This window comes from Mesocricetus auratus, unplaced genomic scaffold, assembly GCF_017639785.1.
Source record: "Mesocricetus auratus isolate SY011 unplaced genomic scaffold, BCM_Maur_2.0 Super-Scaffold_100691, whole genome shotgun sequence".
Lineage (NCBI taxonomy): Eukaryota > Metazoa > Chordata > Mammalia > Rodentia > Cricetidae > Mesocricetus > Mesocricetus auratus.
The window spans coordinates 56,303,791-56,320,090 of record NW_024429267.1 but is presented as its reverse complement, the minus strand read 5'-3'; the positions used below and the strand labels follow the sequence as shown (position 1 = coordinate 56,320,090).

General features: G+C 55.3%; 1 protein-coding gene across 1 annotated transcript in view; it reads left to right on the top strand.

Moving 5' to 3' along the window:
* Scn5a (sodium voltage-gated channel alpha subunit 5) overlaps nt 1-16,300 on the top strand; it is a 77,747-nt gene that overhangs the window by 31,159 nt on the left and 30,288 nt on the right. Inside the window, 8 exon segments of the mRNA XM_013122244.3 lie at nt 764-805; nt 807-897; nt 1,744-1,982; nt 8,642-8,815; nt 9,920-10,276; nt 13,588-13,917; nt 13,919-14,038; nt 15,466-15,627. Of these exon segments, the coding sequence (XP_012977698.1) occupies nt 764-805; nt 807-897; nt 1,744-1,982; nt 8,642-8,815; nt 9,920-10,276; nt 13,588-13,917; nt 13,919-14,038; nt 15,466-15,627 (1,515 nt within the window).

Genomic DNA, 16,300 nt, shown 5'->3' with positions numbered 1-16,300 from the left:
TACTGACACACATGATCATGTTTGCGTGCACTGATGTCCATGATCATGTTTGCGTGCACTGATGCATGTGGCAGCCTCTGGCACTGGGAGGGCCCAGATGGCATACGTACCCTGAGAAGACAGGAGGAAGGAGATGATGGTGGGTGGGAGGAGCAAGGACGGGGGAATTGGCAGCTGGAGTAGGGTTGGTTCTCCAAGGCCAGCATCCAGAATCCCGTCAAGGCCTCCATCCTTGGGGCTATAATGTCGTTCAGTGGAGACAGTGGCTAGAGAGCGTGCCTAGCACCCACAGAGCCCTGGACTTTTCACCAGCGTGGCGTGAACTAGTCATGGTGGCATACACCTGTGCCCCAGCAGCACTTGGGAGGCAAGGGCAGAAGGATCAGGAGTTTATGGGTATCCTCAGCTACATGTCAAGTTCAAGGCCAGCCTGGGCTACATGAGACCCTGTCCTCAAACGAAAACAAGTGGGGGATAAGGAGATGAGTAAAGGGGTACACACGGTAGCTGCCAGCCGTTACAGCCTGAGTCCAGTCCCCAAGGCCCGCTGGCCAAAGGAGAGAAGTGGCTCCCGCTACATGTCCGTCCTCTGAGCTCCGTATGCGCACAACTCTCGTAAACAGTCAACGGATGAATAAATTAATAATAAATGCGGTTTTAAAATTGAAAGAACACAACACGAAAGGAAGACTACTCTGCCTTCATGAGTCCTCCCCAGCCCGGGCCCCTCCCAGGCTGATGCATGTCTCCTGGTTGCACGCAGACCACGCCATCCGAGGATCCAGGTGGGCCCCAGATGCTGACCCCCCCAGGCTCCATGTGTAGATGGCTTTGAGGAGCCCGGAGCACGGCAGCGGGCACTCAGTGCTGTCAGTGTCCTCACGAGCGCCCTGGAAGGTCAGTGTCCCTGGTGTCCTCTAAACCTCCCCCACATTCCCCGCCCCCCTTACCTCCATTCCGGCCTCCTCAATGTCTCCTCCCTGCCCCCGCCCTCAGGCCCCCGTACCTCCCCCCCAGACATCTCCTGTTCTTTGGGCTCTATGGTTCTGAACCCTTTTCCTAGGTGTCCCACCCCTGTCCTGGACCGTCCCAGGCCCCTCTCCATTTCACCCAGCCCTCTCCCAAGCATTCCCCAGTCTAGGAACTACCCTGTCTCCTGCATGCCCGTCCTGTTCTGGGCTGTTCTCAGCCAATCCCATATGGGCCTGGACTATCTCAGTAATCCTGCATCCTTTTCAGCTGGCCCCGCCCTAGGCTGGCCCCGCCCTAGGCAACTCCACACACCTTCCAAGCCAAACTGGGCACCCTGTTTTGTGTCACCCTGTCCCGGGTATGGACACTTGCGTCTTAACCACCTATCCCAGCACCCCACCCCAGGCAGTCCTGAGCACCCTCCCATCAGAACCTGGCTATTCTGCTTCCCGCCCTCATTTTTCCGCCTGTCCTGCTCACATCTATGGGAGGCGGCAGTTTTACAGGAACCCACATTAATCGTAGTCTGTCATGGCTTGTTTTCCCCGTATCCATCTTGGTTCCCTGTCCATGCAGCTGTTTCCTCCCACATTTCCCGAGTGAAGAGCAGAGGCACAGGCCACCATTTCCCCTAGCCTCCCCTCACTGCGTCACTGTCATTTAGCACCCTGCCATCTCCCCCACGCGAATCCCAAAACCTTTCTAGAATGCCACCAGAGGCAGCCAACTTGGTCAACAAACCCAGTTAACTAACTCCCTGGCGGTCCTCAGAGCTGGAGGAGTCCCACCGTAAATGTCCGCCATGCTGGAACCGCTTTGCCCAGCGTTATCTAATCTGGGAGTGCTGCCCACTCTGGATGTCCATCAAGCAGAAAGTGAAGTTCGTGGTCATGGACCCGTTTGCTGACCTCACCATCACCATGTGCATTGTGCTTAACACGCTCTTCATGGCTCTGGAGCACTACAACATGACAGTCGAGTTTGAGGAGATGCTGCAGGTCGGAAACCTGGTAAGGGCCGCACGTCGTTGACTCTTAAATGGGCATCCCCGCGGGGCGGGGCTTTCACGGGGGAGTGGGGGTGGTCTCTGAACATCTCAGGGGCTTTTGAAGGTGTGAGTCATAGGAGACATCTTGGAGGAGGAAGTTTCAAAGTCAGGTTTTGGGAGGAGCAAAGGTGTGTGGGTTTGCAGTGGGGGAGACCAGGGCTTGAGCTTGTCAACGCGCTCAGGTGCTACAAAGCAAAAGTGAGTGGGGGGGTGGGCATCTGAGCTGCGTGGAGACGTGAGACTTAGCAGAGAGTAAACGGAGGGGGAAGCGCCCGACGGATGGGATTGTCCTTGTGCAGCACGGAACTGTACAGATGAACGTCAGCGTCATTGAGTGAGGAAAAGGAAGGGCACGTGACTGGGTAGGGGGAGAAGGGAAGAATAGAGAGATGAATGGATTATTGGGAAGAAGTAGTGAGAGACAAAGGGGTGGGTGGGTGGACGGACGGACGGACGGATGGATGGACAGATGGATGGGAGGGAGAACAGATGGATAGTTAAATACGGAGAGAGGAAAGGAAGGACAGAGATGATTAGAGACAGTGGAATGAGAGGACAGGAATGGATACTAAGTAGGAAGGGGGTAGAGAAGGATGGTTGAATGTGCAGGTGATGCTAAGTGGATCATCAGAGAGCAGGAGAGCAGGAGACAGGTAAGTGGATGGATATTTAAAGAAAAGGAGGGAAAATGTGGATGGTGAACAGATGATGGGTGCGGCGGTGGGTGGGTAGATAGATGATGTCTGGGTCAGTGGGTGGGTAGATGGATGATGTCTGGGTCAGTGGGTGGGTGGATGGATGATGTCTGGGTCGGTAGGTGGGTAGATAGATAGATGATGTCTGGGTTGGTGGATGGGTAGATAGATGATGTCTGGGTCAGTGGGTGGATAGATGATGTCTGGATCAGTGGGTGGGTAGACAGATGATGTCTGGGTCAGTAAGTGGATAGATATATGATGTCTGGGTCAGTGGATGAGTAGATGGATGATGTCTGGGGGTCAGTAGGTGGGTAGACAGATGATGTCTGGGTCAGTGAGTGGGTAGATGATGTCTGGGTCAGTGGGTAGATGGATGATGTCTGGGTCAGTAGGTGGATAGATATATGATGGCTGGATCAGTGGGTAGACAGATGATGTCTGGGTCAGTGAGTGGGTAGATGATGTCTGGGTCAGTGGGTAGATAGATGATGGCTGGGTCAGTAGGTGGGTGGATGGATGATGGCTGGGTCAGTGGGCAGATGGACAGATGGATGGCTGACTGTGGTGAGTCAACCAAGGATGCGCAGAACCAGATTTGAATTCTGACTCAGCCCTTACTAACTAGAGACCTCAAGCAAATTACTTAATCCTGGTAATTGGCACAGTAAGCATTTGCTGAATTTAATAAATGCAAGAATCAGACAATATGACCCTCATAGGAAGCTAATGGGGCTGAATAAGATAATGTCTGTGACGCGCTGTCCTCCAGCTTGTAAGAACAACAAGCCCTCAGTTAGATGAGGGCTGTGGTGGTGGTTGTTATTACTGAAGAGACTGACCCCAGAAGTCAGGATGTCTGGGTTCCTCAAGATAATCTTTCTGAAGCCACATCACGTTCTGCCTCTTCGCTGTACGGATGGAGAAAATGAGGCAGGAGGGATGGCAGGGTGGAGTAAAGCCAGGCATACATCTACCGTGTCCTGACACACGGACATAGCCGGCTCCTCTCGAGAGGTCCTCAGGAGGACGGGGATCTTTGCTCTGGCCAGTGGGGAGGCTCCTAGCTGGGTCTCAGGTCTGTCTCACAGCAGGCTTGGCCCAGCTGCTCAGGTGCCTCAAACCAGCAGGTGGACCTCACACACACTGCAAGCTGTGGATATTTTCTTTCGTACCTGCTTTATAAACCCAGAACTTTAAGTGGTGATTTGCAGATTTTTTTTCAACATTTTCCCAATCATTTGAGCCCATTTGGCTATTCTTGTACTTTCCTTCTTGCAAATTGAGGGAGAGGAACACCTCAGCATGCGGGTCTCGTGGTGCAGCCGTGGGTATTGAGTAGTCCTTGCTACACCTCAGCATGCAGGTCTCGTGGTGCACCTGCAGGTGTTAAGAGGGCATCGGGTGGTCATTGTGGGATTTAAGCGGATTGTAGATTTCCTGGGTAGGACTGGGCAGCAATTGTATGTGATGAAGAATCTTGGTGACTGAGCTGAACTGTCAGCTTGTGACTGAATGACAGTTGTACTAAACCTGTCACTCGGTTATTGGTAACAGCTGTGTATTGTGCTGTTTGGATAACTTTATTGCTACTGTAAAAGACTTTGGTTTTCTTGAATTTAATGTAGTCCAAGTGGCTTAAATATTAACATAAAGAAACAAAACCACTAAAATAAAGTAGGTAGGTAATGTCGGTTGGGGATAGACTCTCCAGTGAGCACAGGTAGGTAATGGAGCCAGGCTGACCTTGAACTCACAAGATAAATGACCTTGAACTCCTGGTCCTCCAACCACACTCCTCAGTTCTAGGATCGTAGGCATGCGCCATCATGCCCAGCTCTTAAATTATTCCTTAACTTAAAAAGGGGGGGAATGAATGACAAGCCAGGAAAATCACAGCAGTACATTTAGCAGACTGGGAGGTAACATCTCTAATCTAAAAAGTGTATCTATATCCAACTCAAAATTAAGCAAACACTGTAATAGGACAATTAGCAAAGGCTATGAGCAGCAGTTTGGCAAAGAAAGACATACAAAACTAAGGGGATGGCTGATAAAACAGCTGTGTGCTGGGAACAGAAAGGCAGGATTAGCAGTTGCAGGGAGACAGTTATCACACGCTACTCGTGAAGTTGGTTTAAACATGTCTCTGAGGATCAGTTAGCCACATCAGAAGCTCTAACGATGGTCATTGACGCCATTCCATTGCTAAAACTCTATCCAATGACAATAATTGAACAGTAGGTCTGCAAAATGGTTTTTATTCTGTCAGTCTTTCTAACAGAGAAAACTGTCTTGGAGAATAATAGAAAAAAAGGGGGGCACTGTAAATTGTGTTTAATTAGCATGGAAAGGAGCCAGAGTATCACATGGTAAACTCAGGTTTACAGTGTGAATCGTGTAGTCTCAGGAAAGAGGTCAAGTTCAAGACTGGCCTGGGCTATGTGAAGCCCTAACTCAAAAGAACCCCTTTTTAAAAAAATTTTTTAATTGTGTATGGGTGTTTTGCCTGTTCCCAAGGAGGCCACAAGAGGGCGTCAGATTCCCCTGCCCTGGTATCACATCCAGTTATGAGCTGCCGTTTGGGCGCTGGGAATTGAACTTGATTCTCTAGAAGAGCAGTCTGTGCTTTTAACAGTAGAATCGCCTCTCAAGCCCCAAACCCCACCGCTTGAGGTTCCCCAGAAGTTTCCCACTTACTGGGAAGTCTCCATCGTCTCCTCTTGCTGAGGAGTTGGGAAGTAGGAAGCCATCCTCAGGCGCTCTCAGCTCCACTCGGGAGTTATAGTGCATGCTGCTGACAGCACTCTCCCCGAATTCCACATGTAGAGCCCACTTCACCCTCCTCAACCCTAACTCCTGGGTGTCTCTGCCCTGTTTCGCACGTGCACCCATTTGGGTGGAGAAGCTGGGCTAAGACTACAGGGAGCCAGACATTTCTTCGTACCACACATCTGGTTGCCATTCTGTACCCATCATCACCGTCGGCTGCACTCTCCGTGGCTTTAGCATGCGTGGTGCGATCCTAGCCAAGGAGGAGAAGGTCTGGAGCCAAATTTCAGTCACTTCCCAATTTTAGCCAGAGTCACCTGGGAAGTATTAAAAAGCCCCTGCATGGGGCTGTAGAGATGGCTCACAGGTTAGGAACATTTGCTGCTCTCACAGAGGACTGGAGTTTAATTACCAGCACCATATCCTGTGGCTCACAATAACTTGTAACTCCAGCTCCAGAGGAGCTGGCGCCCTCTTCTGGCCTCTGTGCGCACCTGCACTCATGTGCACATACCCACATATAGACATGTAATTAAAAATAAACTCTTTTTTTTAAAGCCCCTGTGTCTGAGCTGCTGAGGGTCTCTAGGGCAGGATCAAGCCTCTCCCATTTCAAGACTTCCTAGGTGTTCCCAGGGCATCCAAAGGACAGTGCTCCAAAACACTATCTAGTCAGAATGAAGGCTCAGTAGCTCTGCGGTTCCCCAGACTCAGTATTTAACAAGGTTCGGCAGATGTTGCTGATGCCACAAGGGCCATTTGGTTTTGGTCTAAAGCACCTCTTTGGTCTTTTTCTTATCCATTATCTTGCTAGCCAAACAGCTGGGCGCCTGAATAAAGTGGAGAGCAGGGGCCTTTGCTGGGTCTGCTCCCTGAACTGAGGAAGAACCCTTAGGGGCCCGTCAGACAGGCCTTAGTTACAAACCCACTCTCCTGTGCCCAGGCAAGTTCTAGGAAATCCAAGCCTGTATGCTGAAGGAGGGGGAAGCCAGTGACCCCTCTTAGGGGCTCTTGGGGAAGCTGAGTGCTTGAGGGTGGGGTTGGAGGGGGGTCTGAGCACAGCTGTGTGAGGACTAAGTCTGGGCATGTAAGGCTCCCACAAGGTGTAGAAATGAACATAGTGGTGCCAGATGGGGGAACATGGTGGCCTGCGGGTCAGAAATCTTAACTGCTGCTTATTCCAAAGAGAGAAGACTCTACACATACCCAGATGGTTCTTAGGCTGGGATAGGGGAAGGGCCAAGGAATGTGCTGGAAGGGGCCTATTACACACGTAACCATGGACTCGGTAACTTTTGAACAGGCCTGAAGGGAGGGAGTCTTGCGGGTGGAGTAGAGAGACAGGGCGGCCTCGTGGAGTTGGGGTCTGTGACATGAAGAAACTGTCGGTTACGTGCTGCGGGAGGAGCAGAGGACAGCCCATATATTTGGGAGGAGCCTGGAGGATTCTGAGGTTCCCTCTGGGCAACAGTTCTTTCTGGGCAGTAAGGACGGGCTGGTGTGTGGCAAGGTCCCCCCAGCCCACCTTCTCAGGACCCCATCTGAGCAGAGAGGGAAGCCATGCCAGCCTCTGCTTTTGGCAGAGTCCCCCGAGGGTACCCAGGCCAGACAACCTCCCTGCCGATAGCTGGCCCCAGTGGCGTGCCTTCAGCTCCCGTGACTTCATGCCTGCTGCAGGTACAGTTCCCCGGGGCACTCTGTCTGCCACCCTCCTCCCCTCCTGAAGCCCTGAGTGTCTCCTCAGGCCAGACACTGTCTCCTCACCATGGCCAGGCTAGCTCCTGTGGACCCCCGACTGAAGCTATAACCTCAGTAGACACACCCTCCTCTGGGGATCATACCCTGCCAGTCTGGCATCCTTCAGGGTCTTGGGTTGTGTCGTGGCTGCCCACCAACACCATGGGCTCCTATATATCGTAGACGGATGTCAGGCAGTTTGGTTATGAAGTCAACAAGCCCAGGGAAGCCAGCGTCTGTCCGTCAGGAGTGCCTCTGGGAGGGCATGTCCAGTCTTGGACATCGCAACGTGATACTGCCATCTAGGAAGTTTACACTCAAGAACCAGGAAATTTTAAAAAATTGTTTTAATCTCAAAAGTTTTAAGTTTACTTTAGTGTTGGGCCTCAGCTACATATAGACTGTAGGCCATTGGCCATGCTTTTGGATGAGTTTTTTAAAAATATGCATGGGTTGGGGAGATGGCTCAGTGGGTAAGAGTGCTTGCTACGCAAGCATAAGGGCTTAAATTCAAATCCCCAGGATCCACATGGAAAGCCAGGCATAGCCTGGCATAATGGCGCACACCTTTAATCCTAGCACTCAAGAGGCAGAGGCAGGTGTAGCTACGAGTTCAAGGCCAGTCTGCATAGAGAGTTCTGGGCTACCAAGGTTACACAGTGAGGATCTTGTCTGCAAAATAAATTTTTTAAGCCAGGTGTGACCACACATACTTTATAACCCCATTGATGTGGGTGGCAGAGACGGGGGTGGCTGAGACTTGTTAAATGCCAGCCAAGCTCTAGTCAAGGTTCAGTGAGAGACCCTGTCTCAAGGGAGTCAGAGTGATAGATTAGGGTACCTGATGTCCTTACCTGGCCTCCATGTGTGTGCACAGCACATAGCGCCACACACACGCATGCACACAGACACGCACACGCATGCACGCACACGTGCACACACACATGTGCACACACACATGTGCACACACATGCACACACATACATGCACACACGCATGCACACAGACACACGCACACACATGCACACACAGACACACGTATGCACGCGCACACATTAAAAACAAAAACCCACAAGTACTCGAGCAGCAGCGGCGGCTGCTTGCTATTACAGGGAGGCAGTTGGCTTGCGGGTGGGGAGAAAGCGCACGGGAAACGTGGGGAACGGCGGACACAAGGGGCCTGAGCTCCTGGAGTCTTGTGAGGGTGCTGTAGCTGGCCCAGCTTGCCCTGCAGGTGGCCGTTAGGTGTCACGTCTGCAGAGCCCGTGATGAATGCGGGCTGTTTCCGAGCTGATGAGCCTGGCGGGCAGCCCAGGGGCCTGGGGAGAAGCCTGGCAGGGCAAGAGTCAGGACGCGGGCTGCTTGCTGGCCGGAGTCCCCGGCCCACACTGAGGACGCCGACTCCCGCTCTCTCCAGGTCTTCACGGGGATTTTCACTGCAGAGATGACCTTCAAGATCATTGCCCTTGACCCCTACTACTACTTCCAGCAGGGCTGGAACATCTTCGACAGCATCATTGTCATCCTCAGCCTCATGGAGCTGGGCCTGTCCCGCATGGGCAACCTGTCTGTGCTGCGTTCCTTCCGCCTGGTACGTGCCTGGACCCACCGCGGTGTGGAGCGGGGCCTGGGAGCGCCCTGTCCGCGGCCGCCGTCCAAACACTGTGTCTGTCCTGCTCTGACTGAGAAAGCAAGACATTTGCCAAGTGCCCACTGGGTTCCTGGCCCAGGGGGGGTGACAGGCGGGGGCGGGGAACGTCGGAGCCATTCCCCGGGGGGAACAGCCGACAGTTGCGTGGCCTTCCGTGCATCTCTCTGAGCCCTACCAGGACCCAGGAATGGGATCACATGGCAAGTTAATAGGCACGACCCGGTCTGTGAGTGGCCCACTCAGGGCCTTGACTACCGAAATGGCATTTTTTTTTCAACTGGGAAGTGCTTAAATTGCCTAGGATCTTGCTAAATTGCAGAGGCAGACTCGTGGGGGGGTGGCTCTCAGATGTCCCTGAACCTTCTGGGTGTGGATCACATCTGGAGCTCAGAATACCTGAGGTCCTTCTGAGCTGGTGGCGTGGCCAGAGAAGGCTTTCTGGGGGAGGAGCGTGCGGCTCCGGTAGGGGACGTAGGGGCAGCAGGAAAGTCCAGTCTGTTGGGTTCTGATTCTGATCCTGTTCCTGTAAAAGCCAAGGAGCTTATGGAAGTCACTTCACCTGAAGAGCCATGGTAACCACGCCGGCCTTGTGTGTGGTTACCGGAGGTTCAGATTAAGTCAATCCCTCCTAAGCACAGGCCTGGGACACAGTGGGTGCCCAATACGTATATATGAGCGCTTGCCATCTTTCTCTGTGGTAACCGGGAGGAAGGAAAGACGGCAAGATGGGGTGAGTGAGATATGGCTTGAGACAGCCCGGGCTGTCTGAGGCAACAGATCCGATAGAGGAAGGGCACCCCAGGCTGGGACAATCCACTAGGCAGCCCTAGAAAGCAGAGTGGGAAAAGCCTAAGGTGGAGATGGACTGGAGCCCAAGAGGCTCACATCCCTAAGGCCAGCATCGATTCCCTGAGAGACACCAGTGCGGTGTGTGTCGCAGGAACAAGTCCCCCGGGGTTCTCAGGCAGGAGCTGGGGGAGGGGGCAATAACGGTGTGCGTGGCCCAGACGGGTCACAAAGGCGCCTCCGCTCCCCCTTTCTCAGCTGCGGGTCTTCAAGCTGGCCAAGTCGTGGCCCACCCTGAACACACTCATCAAGATCATCGGGAACTCCGTGGGGGCCCTGGGCAACCTGACGCTGGTACTGGCCATCATCGTCTTCATCTTCGCCGTGGTGGGCATGCAGCTCTTCGGCAAGAACTACTCGGAGCTGAGGCACCGCATCAGCGACTCCGGCCTGCTGCCCCGCTGGCACATGATGGACTTCTTCCACGCCTTCCTCATCATCTTCCGCATCCTCTGTGGGGAGTGGATCGAGACCATGTGGGACTGCATGCAGGTGTCTGGGCAGTCGCTGTGTTTGCTCGTCTTCCTGCTCGTCATGGTCATTGGCAACCTTGTGGTGAGTCGGCCAAGGGCCTCGTGGTGCGCACCGCCGAGGCCCCCCGCCCGCCCGTGCACCCAGACGACGCCCCTCCACCCGTACCCCTCCGTTCCCTTCTCTCTAGCCAGGCACCGAGCTGTCCGTCAGGTCGTCCGCCTTCCCACAAGCCCGGGGTCCTTCTAGCATTCACTCACGTGCCCGACTGCCCGTCTTTCCCGTTCTGCTCCGCTACCCACTCGCGGGCCTGTGCACGCTCCTTACCCCTCTGCCCGTGCGGTTACCACACGCGCCCCTGATCATTCACCCGTTTGTCCTTTCCTCTGTCTGCTCACCGGTATGTTGGCCACCCGCTTGCCGCCCACCTTTTCATCAGTCCGTCTGCTTAGTTACTAACCCTCCCATCCATTTGTTCACTCATTCATTCATTCATTCATTCATCCATCACATCTACTCATTCGCTCATCCATCCATTCATTCACTCATCCATCTGCCAACTTCCCATTCTCTCTCTCTCTCTCTGTCTCTCTCTCTGTCTCTCTCTGTCTCTCTCTGTCTCTCTCTCTGTCTCTCTCTCTCGTGCCTATTCATACCCGCCCACCCTTTTGTCCCACTCACTCACCCACCCCACCCATCCACACATACACCCCCCATTCTCCATTCCCACATACATCCAGTTTATCCACCCAACAAGCCTTTCAGGGAGCCACCGCCCCACCCACCCCTCTCCCCATCCGTCCTTCTTTGCGTTGGGCTCGTTCGTTCGTTCCTCTGCACCCTCATCTGCACGTGTAGTCATCACCTGCTTGTGTTTTTTTTTAATTCATTCGTTTATTGACCTGCCCCCTGCCCCGTTACCAGTGACTTACCACATGGCTTTCTGCTCAGAGTAACAGAGGCGTGCTAGGCATTCCTTACGTGGCGTACTCTGCTGGTGGGTGTGCAGGGGAAGGGCAGCCTAGCCCAGATACTGGTGGCGCTCACGAACCCAAGACATGTGGGGGAAATAACCCTCCGACAGAAATAACTGATCAGCCAGAGGCCATGAGCGTCATTCCTCCCCAGCTAGGGAAATTAAGGGAGGTTTCCCGCCCAGAAGGGACATGGTTAAAGTGACTCGTGGGCTCGGGACAGGAACTGCCTTGCTGGACACACAGGTGGCCAACGCAGGACCAGCGCTTGCGCGGCCAGGCCCCCGCTGTGAATAATACCATGTCCCGCGTGGGCAGTTCCCGCGTGGGCAGTTCCCTCGTGGGCAGTTCCCGCGTGGGTCAGCGCATAGGGAGGGTCAGATCCTCCTCCCAGCCTGCCGTGGCATGAGAACTGTGTGTTGCAACCCACTCCCCGAAACCTGCCTGTTTCGCTATTCACGGCCCGGCCAGGCTAGAACCCAACAGATTGCCCACTCCTCAGTCCCCAGACTGGAGCTTGGATCCCCAAGAGGGGTCAGAGCACCCCGCACAGTGTCAGCGGGCCCCCTCTCTGTCACCTTGGGGTGGAGCCTCACCTGGCTCCAGGGACTGCCCGACTCTGCTCCAGAAGGGAAGCAAATGTCCCCAGCACTCAGCTGATGTCAGCACTCAGCCCGATGCCCGGCTGAGCCGCCCCTCACCAGAGCCCTGCCATTTCTGAGCGGATCTGCCTGGGGACAGGAAGATTAGACGCTCTGGAGGAGGGAAGCTACTGCCAGCCCACGCTGCCGCCTTGGGAACTGGGGCGCTGCTGGGGCCAGCAGCGTGGGTGGGAGCAAGCTTGCTGCTGAAGTGGGGGAGTGACCAGGCAAGGCTGGGGCCACGCGTGATTGACGGGAAAGCCCTGGGAGAACGAATTTCGGAAGCTGGAGACGGGAAGGCCCTTGGGTCCTGAGTGGGTGGACAAGGCCTCCTGCCTTGCCTGGAGCTTGGGAGTCAGGATTTGTGGGACCAGGCGTGGGTGAGGGATGTGGGCCACGGGGAGGACCCTCAGTGGGCAGTGGGGACAGAGGCCAGGGGCCAGGCTTGAGGTCAGCCTTGACAGCAGTTTTGGTTAATATTGAATATCTTGTCCCTGGTGAGGGCATGGAAAAGGCGGCCGGGTGGCAGAAGTGGTCACATCTCTGTAGAGTCGACACAGGAGCCCCTCCAGCCGATACTGGCCACGGGGACCGCATGCTGCTTTTTTAGTCAGTGGCTTCTCACGGAGGCCTGGTCCTTACCTTCACCCCAGTTTTCTAGCAGACTTAGAGTCCCTGTAGCCGGGAGCATCCCTGGGGAGTTTGGGAGAAGTGGGAGCAAGGCTCAGAGATGCATCTGGCCACCCTGCTACGAGGGCCCCTCCAGCTGAACTCCTTCCCGGGGACTGAGAGAAGGGGCCAGGGAAGCTTCCCGGCCCTCTGCTGTCCTCATTTCCCCTCCGAGGGGCTAGGCAGCACACCTTGTCCCACGACACCCATCCGGGCATGTCACGCACCATACAGTCAGTCTGAGACATCTGAGTGTCCCTACCTTCCTTGTCTCCCTGCCGTCATCCCATCTCTGCGACCCTCACATGGAAAGGTCCATGACCTTTCTAAGACACAGGCAGAATGCTCCGTCACCAGCCACACATGCGGGAGCAGGTAGCCCACTCTGTGGGGAGCCAAAGCCAATGGCTTCCCTTTCACCCACAGATTCATCAGCCCTTCCAAAGCCCTCAGGGACGGGAGAAGTTTCTGGGGCGACCCTCTGCCTTGCCTCTGACTCCCCAACTCCCAGGAGGGATCCCTGGGCCCCCACTGCCCACTGTGCTCCACCCATTAGTCCAAAGGCCGAAGAGAAAGAGGGAGGGAGAGTCAGGCCCTTGCCGAGGCTACTGGTGCCCGGTTAAGGCTCTTTCCAGTCTCCCTGAATGACCCAGGCAAGCCCCCCACTGCCCCCCTCTGTAACTCTCTCCTTGGTCCTGGGGCTGAAACACAAGGGACCCAGATCTGAAAGTTTTCACTCTAGTTGTCTGAGCCTTTTGCAGGGAGATTTTGAATTCTTTTTTTTTTTTTTTTTTTTTTTTTTTTTGGTTTTTACAAGACAGGGTTTCCCTGTATTGTTTTCGAGGCTGTTAGTCCAGCCCGGCCTCGAACTCAGAGATCCGCTGCCTCTGCCTCCCGAGTGCTGGGATTAAAGGCGTGCGCCACCACCGCCCGGCTCATTTTTCTTTTGTAGATGAAGCTCCCATACGCAAGAGGAGAAGAGGGGCGGGAGAGCCCAGGGCTCTGTGCATGTCTGTCATCGGGGGGGATTCGGGGTCTCGGTGCCTCAGTTTCCCCTCCGTGGCCCAGCAGTGCCTGGGTGAACTTGACCCGTCGCTCGCTCTCTCGGCAGGTCCTGAACCTCTTCCTGGCCTTGCTGCTCAGCTCCTTCAGCGCGGACAACCTGACCGCCCCTGACGAGGATGGGGAGATGAACAACCTTCAGCTGGCCCTGGCCCGCATCCAGCGGGGCCTGCGCTTCGTCAAGAGGACCACCTGGGACTTCTGCTGCGGGCTCCTGCGGAGGCCACCCAAGAAGCCCGCGGCTCTTGCTGCCCACAGCCAGATGCCCAGCTGTGTCGCCGCCCCCAGGTCCCCAGCACCCCCAGAGGTGGAGAAGGCGCCCCCGGCCCGCAAGGAGACACGATTTGAGGAGGACGAGCGGCCGGGCGGGGCCACCCCGGGGGGACACGGAGCCCGTGTGTGTGCCCATCGCCGTGGCTGAGTCAGACACTGATGACCAGGAGGAGGAGGAGGAGGATGGAGAGGACAGCCTTGGCACCGAGGAAGAATCCAGCAAACAGGTAAGCCGTCGGCCTGATGGGGCAGCCGCCTGCTCGTGCGGGGTCCAGAGCTCAGCTTCCAGCCTCAAGCAGACTACCTCAGCGGTGGCACAGTGGGAAGAAGGAGGGGCAGCCCCACATCTGGTCTCCCAGAAAGTACCAAGTCCAGCTGCTGCCCGTCCATCCCACTAGTCAGCGTTCTAGCCCAGATCGTGGTACAGACAGGGAAAGCGAAGGGCGGGCAGGCGTTCCTCATGGGGGCCTCTGTCTCCCCCACCCCCAACTCTAACTGTTGTCTGGCACCAGCACCAGCAGCAGCAGCAGCAGAGACGAATGTCTGGTGAGAGAGGGCTATGGCTGGGTGACCTCACAACTGTCCCTTCCCCTCCTCCCATGCCCGAGGCTAACTCTGAGATTTAAAAATAAGCATCCCTGAGATAGAGGTGTCAGGGACAGCACTATCTTATCTCCTAACCTGTTATTTTTAACACTTGGGACAAGGGTCTGACTAAAACAGAGTGTCTGCCCCTCGGGTGGGTTTCCCTTGACCCCAGCTGGGCTCTATGGCTGCACCTTAGGTCCCTAGGTCAAGCATCCGCAGCGGTTCCCTTTCATGTTAGTGGCTGATTGCTCAGCGGGCACTGGGTGAGCCTGGCCCAGGGGAACAAGGTGTGGCTCTACCTTCTCCTGCCTCCGATGGCCTCAGAGCCCAGCCTTGACCCTTTCAGCCAAGCTGTAGGGCTGTAACCATTGTGGGGGAGAGTGGGAAGGCGGGGATCCTGGGACCACAGCTTCCAGTATCTCCTGCACAGGAGGTGGGGCAGAATTCCAGCAGCTCCTTCCTTTACCTTTCCTCTGGGATCAACACGTGTGCGTGCGTGCGTGTGTGCATGCGTGTGTGTGTGCGCGCACGTGCGTGCGTGTTTGCATGTGTGCCCACGTGTGAGTGCTTGCACACATGTCTATGTGTGACTTGTGGAAATCAGAGCAGGCAAACAGAAGCGTCCTGGGGTGGGGGACTTAGAAGTCAGCATCTTTCTAAGTCGGGGAGATTGCAGTCACAGGGCATCCAGCTATAGCGGTTCAGGGAGTCTGAGGAGGAGAGGTTTATGCTGAGCGCTGACTACCATACTTACCAGGAACCTCTCACTTACTGACCTGAGTCAGCTGATGAAGGGGTCTTTAGTAGATGGCGCTTTATGAAGATACCAGGAAGCGGCGGGCAGAAACCCACAAAGCCAGGGCCCTGGAGACCCTCCTGCCTGGGTGTTTAGAGCTGGAGACCCTCCTGCCTGGGTGTTTAGAGCTGGAGACCCTCCTGCCTGGGTGCTTAGAGCTGGAGACCCTCCTGCCTGGGTGTTTAGAGCTGGAGACCCTCCTGCCTGGGTGTTTAGAGCTGGAGACCCTCCTGCCTGGGTGTTTAGGCTCTGCTCGTGGGGTCTTTTCAGCAGGAATCCCAGGTTGTGTCTGGTGGCCAAGAGCCCCCTCGTGAGCCCGGGGCCTGGAGCCAGGTGTCAGAGACTGCATCCTCGGAAGCTGAGGCCAGCACGTCTCAGGCAGACTGGCAGCGAGAGCGGGAAGCGGATCCCCGGGCCCCGGGGTGCAGTGAGGTAACAGTGGGTGTGGTCTGCTGCTGGGGCCAGAGCCAGGCTGTGAGATGCCACAGCACAGGCCCAGGGTTTGCTAAGGGGAACCACAGCCAGGGTCACAGACAACATGGAGGCCCATTGCAGAGGAGGGCGGGGAGGAGGGCGGGGAAGCCAGTGACCTGACAGGGAGAGATGGCACCCACCCCAAGGCCACTAGAAGACTGTGGACCCAGGCAGCTCAGGACTCTGAGGCAGGCCTGACCACGCCCTTCGTCCCATGTGTGTGCCCTCCCCTCACGCTCTGTTCTTGTACCATTTGTCAAGTGTTTGTCGTGGGACACCCCCATCCAAACAGGACCTAATCGACCTCGCCAAACGCTCCTGGCTACATCAGTCACCTGATGCCTCCCCTTCCTGCAAAAGTTAAGGGGCGGGGGCTGTCATCAGGATTTACTGTAGTCACAAAAAAAATGCCTTACTCGCAATGAAATACCACCTGTGTGTAGTTGTGGGGTTTTCCACCCTTGGGAGCTGCCACTCAGCTCCCAAATAAATACACAGAGACTTATTCCTACTTAGGAATGCCTGGCCTTAGCTTGGCTTGTTTCTAGACAGCCTTTCTAACTTACATTATCCCACTTCTCATTAACTACATTTTGCCTCTGGGCTTCTTAACTTTCTTTATGCTATGAGT